This window comes from Lynx canadensis, chromosome B2 (assembly GCF_007474595.2).
Source record: "Lynx canadensis isolate LIC74 chromosome B2, mLynCan4.pri.v2, whole genome shotgun sequence".
Classification (NCBI taxonomy): Eukaryota; Metazoa; Chordata; class Mammalia; order Carnivora; family Felidae; genus Lynx; species Lynx canadensis.
The window spans coordinates 2,552,482-2,558,073 of record NC_044307.1 but is presented as its reverse complement, the minus strand read 5'-3'; the positions used below and the strand labels follow the sequence as shown (position 1 = coordinate 2,558,073).

The following is a 5,592-nucleotide window of genomic DNA, read 5'->3' as shown; positions in this document are numbered from 1 at the left end:
CTGTGAACTAAAAATGACCACTTGTCACCACAGGTAGGGACCTTAGAGCTGAGAAGGCTGTAGAAATAAACCTGCTACTTTTTACTAACCCACTACCTCAGCCCACATTCCACTTCGCATTCCCTGCTAACTGCAGCTCCAAACCCCGGTTTTCTTTCTCCTGTCAATTCCACGCTCATCGATTGTCTCTCTATAATGGGGTACAAACCACCTACTTTGCTCATTTCTTTGGGTCTCAACGTCCAGATTGGGCCTCCGTGTGCAGATAATAAAACTTTGGGTGTTTTCTCCAGTTACTGTGTCTCATGTCAACTTAATTCCAAAACAGCGGGGAAAGAAGGAAATGTCTCCTCCCAGAAGCCAGTGTCCTGTGGCTAAGGCCACCTAGGGGAGCCCTTCCCTGGATGCCACTCATCTCCATTCATCCTCTCCTTTCTGCATCTACACGCAGCCCCCCTTTCCCCTGCAAACCACGAGTCCACACACAGTGGTTCCCAGTCTGCACCATCAGGGTTCAAACATGCCACAACACCACTGTGGTGAAAGAGAGCTCTCACCCGTGTCACAAAGCAAGCATCCAAAAAGCAGTCATCTGTGAAGGGAGGCATTGGCAGGGGTCTGTGACCTGTTCCTGCCTCCTCCATGAGCCTGATCAGAGCAGGACTCTGGCCAACAGTAGCTGCGAAACGTGCAGACTAGGAGGTACAGGAGGGACTTACAGGAGTCACTTACAGTGATTGCACTCTGATGGCTGATACAGGAGTGAGTTTAGCAGGACGCAGAGGGCGTGTTCAGAGTGCAGTCACCCTACACTGCACACCCTGCCGTCACCCTAACGTGTGACAGCCCTAAGGCCAGGACAGGGCTAAGAAGGTAGGGACGCATGAAACTGAGAATCTCCCTTCCCTTCTCTGGGCTCACTGGTGCCACAGGGGAGGGCCTGGGGGATGGGTTAAAAAGGTGACAGAGATTAAACAGAGTACATGTGATGATGGAAATGTGGAATCACTATATTGTACACCGGAAAGAATATAAAACTGTAGGTTAACTCTAATGGAATGACCATAAAAATTGAATTAAACACTAAACTAATAAAAATGAATTCTAAAGAAAAAAATTTTTTGAAAAACAAAGAAGTGTGTTTCAAAATGAAAACAGTATCACAATGGCAACATGATACCATGGCCTGATATCTGAACAGCTTTACCAGGATGGATGTTAGCAACTTTTGTCCAAGCTAAGGTTTGTTTTTCCTACACTTGCCCTCCTACTTCTGGGAAAAAGTTGTGATCCAGTCAGGCTACAGCCATTGTCACAGAGCCGTGAGCTACTTGAGAGAATCAGCAATAGCCTCCAGCAATTGTGAGAAAATGCTACAGTATTAATATTTATTACAGTGTTCTAGTGGTTTTTATTCTTATTTTGCTATGTATTATGGTGTCTTGTAACCGTCCTTTGCAATTAGCAATGGCATAGTGTTCTCTAAAAGGGGGTGAAATGAGAAAATCCTGTGAAACTTTTTACAATATTAATATGATGCAGATGGTTTAGGAACACTAACTCCGCATCTCTGGAGGCTGCCATGGGTCCATGAACTTAGAGTTTGAACACTCACTTGCATGAAAGAAGGAATTAAGGAAGCTCCCTTCAGAGTTGTCTGGGGAAATGTGGAGGACACAGAAATCTTAAGGATTCTGGCATTCGAAGTCTTCCATGAAAGGGTCTTTCCCCAGTCATCTGGAGTCATAGCCCCTACACAACACCTTCCTCATTGGTCCCATCACATCCTTGTTCCACAGGGTATATATGAAGGGGTTGGCCATGGGGGTGACGATGGTGTAGAAGAGAGAAATGAACTTGCCCTGATCCTGGGAGTAGTTGTTGCTGGGCTGGACGTAAGCATAGATGGCCGAGCCATAGAACAGGGAGACCAGCGTGAGGTGGGACCCACATGTCCCAAAAGCTTTCCTCTGCCCTGTGGCTGACTTTATTCTTAACACTGCCCTGACTATCTGACCATAGGAGAACATGATTAATGCCACAGGTGTGAGGAAAATGATCACACTGGCAAAGAAGATCTCATTCTCATTCCCAGTGGTATCAACACAGGCAAGCTTGAGCAGTGGGGTGACCTCACAAAAGAAGTGGTGCATTTTATTTCTCCCACAAAGTGGTACAAGAAAGATGAGCACCGTCTGCAACGAAGAGTTGGCAAAGCCAATGAACCATGATGCAGAAGCCATCAGGGCACAGAGACGGGGGTGCATGATCACTGTGTAGTGCAGGGGCCTGCAGACGGCTGCGTAGCGGTCAAATGCCATCACCCCCGACAGAATGCATTCTGTGCATCCCAACCCTAGAGAGACAAACAGCTGAGCTACACAGCCAGCGAAGGAGATAGACTTGTCTGGTCCCCTGAGATGAACCAGCAGCTGAGGAACAGTGCTGGTCGTGTAACACAGGTCCAGAAAGCTTAGGTTGGACAGGAAAAAGTACATGGGAGTCTGCAGGTGTGGGTCCAGGCGGGACAACGCAATGATGCTTGTGTTTCCCAGCAGGGTGAGCAGATAGAAGATCAGAAGAACCACAAAGAGGACTCGCTCCAGCTGAGGCCGGTCAGAGAAACCCAGCAGGATAAAGCCAGTGAAAGAACTTCCATTTTTCGGGTCCATCTTTTCTTACTATGTGTTTCCTGTCAAGACCAAGCATTTAGCAATTTATACAATAAATCTCAAAAAAACCCACCAAATACAGTGTGGTTGGTGGAATGATCATATGAAAAGATATAGCCATGGGATTTTATGAAAACTATTTGAATAAATCATGCACCCATGAAATTGCCGTAGTTTTATGAATTTAGTTCCACATTGTCACAAAAAGTGAATCATTAGTTTTTTAGGTAAAAAAATCAAATAATGGACCTGTTTTTGCCTCAGTCATAGGCAATATGGCCTTTCAGTCTGTGCTTACTAGTACTGTAAAATGTACATACATCTCACTAAATGTAAATGGAGTGAATTCTCCAATGAAAAGACATAGGGTATCAGAATGGATAAGAAAACATGTCCCATCAATATACTGCTTACAAAGACTCATTTTACACCCAAAGACACCTACGCATTGAAAGCAAGGGGATGGAGAACCATCTATCATGCTAATGGATGTCAAAAGAAAGCTGGAGTAGCCATACTTGTATCAGACAAACTAGATTTTAAAAGAAAGACTGTCACAAGGGATGAAAGAAGGGCATTATATCATAATTAAGGGGTCTATCCATCACGAAGAAATAATGATTGTGAATATTTATGCCCCCAAGGTGAGACACCCAAATATATGAATCACTTAATCACAAACACAAAGAAACTCATTGATAATAATGCCATACTACTAGGGGACTTTAACACCACAATTACAACCATGGACAGATCATCTAAGCATAACATCAACAAGGAAACAATGGCTTTGAATGACACACTGGACCAGATGGAGTTAACAGATATGTTCAGAACATTTCATCCTAAAGCAGCCGAATATGCATTCTTCTCCAGTGCACATGAATCATTCCCTAGAATGGATCACATACTGGGTCACATTAGCCCTCAACAAGCACAAAAATAACAAGGTCATACCATACATATTTTCAAAGTACAATGTTATGAAACTTGAAACCAACCAGAAGGAAACATTTGAAAGACCATGAATACTTGGGTTTAAAGAACATCCTACTAAAGAATGAAAGGGGTAACCAAGAATTTAAGGAGGAAATTAAAAAAGTATATGGAAGACAATGAAAGTGAAAGCATGACGGTCCAAAACTCTGGGATGCAGCAAGGGTGGTCATAAGAGGGAGGTATTTAGCAATCTAGGCCTTCCTAAAGAAGGAAGAAAGGCCTCAAATACACAACCTAACCTTACACCTAAGGAATTGGAAGAAGAACAGAAAATAAAGCCCCAAACCAGCAGATGACAGGAAATAATAAAGATGAGGGCAGAAATCAATGATATCAAAATAAGAAAACCAGTAGAACAGATCAATGAGACCAGGAACTTGCTTTGTGAAAGAATTAATGAAATCAATAAGTCCCTAGACAGACTGAGGAAAAGAAAAAGGAAAGGACTCAACTAAATCATGAATGAAAGAGGAGAGGTCACAGCCAACACAGCATAAATACAAACAGTAATAAGAGAAAATTATAAGTAATTATACCCCTAATAAAATGGGCAATCTGGAAGACATGGACAAGTTCCTAGAAACCTATCAACTACCAAAACTGAACTAGGAGGAAAGAGAAAATGTGAACACACCTATAATCTGTAAAACAATTGAATCAGTAATCAAAAATCTCCCCAAACAAGAGTCCAGGGCTGGATGGCTTTCCTGGGGAATCCTAGCAAGCATTTAAGGAAGAGCTAACACCTATTCGTTTGAAGCTGCTCCAAAAAATAGAAATGGAAGGAAAACTTCCAAACTCATTCTGTGAGGTCAGCAGTACCTTGATTCCAAAACCAGACAAAGGCCCCACTAAAAAGGGGAATTACAGACCAATTTCCCCAATGAACATGGATGCAAAAATTCTCAAAAAGATACTAGCAAACTGGATCCAACAATACATTAAAAGTATTCTGCACCACGATCACGTGGGATTTATACCTGGGATGCAGGGCTGGTTCAATGTCCACAAATCAATCAGTGTGATACATACATTAATACAAGAAAGGATAAGAACCCCATGATCCTCTCAATAGATGCAGAAAAAGCATTTGACAATGTAGAGCATCCTTTCTTGTAAAAACCCTGAAGAAAGTAAGGATAGAAGGAATAGACCTCAAGATCATAGGGGCCATATCCAAAAACCCCACAGTTAATATCATCTCCAATGGGGAAACACTGAGGGCTTTTCCCCTAAGGTCAGGAACACGATGGGGATGTCCACTCTCTCCACTCTTATTCAGCATAGTATTGGAAGTCCTAGGCTCAGCAATCAGACAACAAAAAGAATAAAGGGCATTCAAATAGGCAAGGAAGATGTCAAGCGTTTACACTGCTCAGACGACATGATAGTCTACATGGAAAACCCAACAGATTCCACCAAAAACCTGCTACGACTGATACATGAGTTCAGCAAAGTCACAGGATATAAAATCAATGTACGGAAATCGGTCGCATTTCTATACACCAATAATGAAGGAGCAGAAAGAGAAATAAAGAAGTAGATGCCATTGCAATTGCACCAAACCCCTTAAAATACCTAGGAATAAACCTAACCAAAGAGGTGAAAGATCTATATGCTGAAAACTGTAGGAAGCTTATGAACAAAATTGAAGAAGACACAAAGAAATGGAAAAATATTCTAGGCTCCTTGAAAGGAAGAACAAATATCGTGAAAATGTCAATACTACCCAACGCAATCTACGCATTTCTTGCAAACCCTACTAAAATAACACCAACATTCCTCACAGAGCAGGAACAAACAATTCTAAAATTTGTATAGAACCACAAACACCCTGAATTGCCAAAGTCATGTTGAAAAAAAAAAACCCAAAAGTGGAAGCATCACAATTCTGGACCTCTAGCTGCATTACCAAACTGTA

General features: G+C 42.3%; 1 protein-coding gene across 1 annotated transcript; it reads right to left on the bottom strand.

Annotated features, from left to right (window-relative positions):
- Positions 1-1,733: 1,733 nt before the first annotated feature.
- On the bottom strand, positions 1,734-2,672 carry LOC115514770 (putative olfactory receptor 2B8). Its single transcript, XM_030316946.1, has one exon. The coding sequence runs from the start codon at positions 2,670-2,672 to the stop codon at positions 1,734-1,736; it is 939 nt and encodes a 312-aa protein (XP_030172806.1).
- Positions 2,673-5,592: the final 2,920 nt, after the last annotated feature.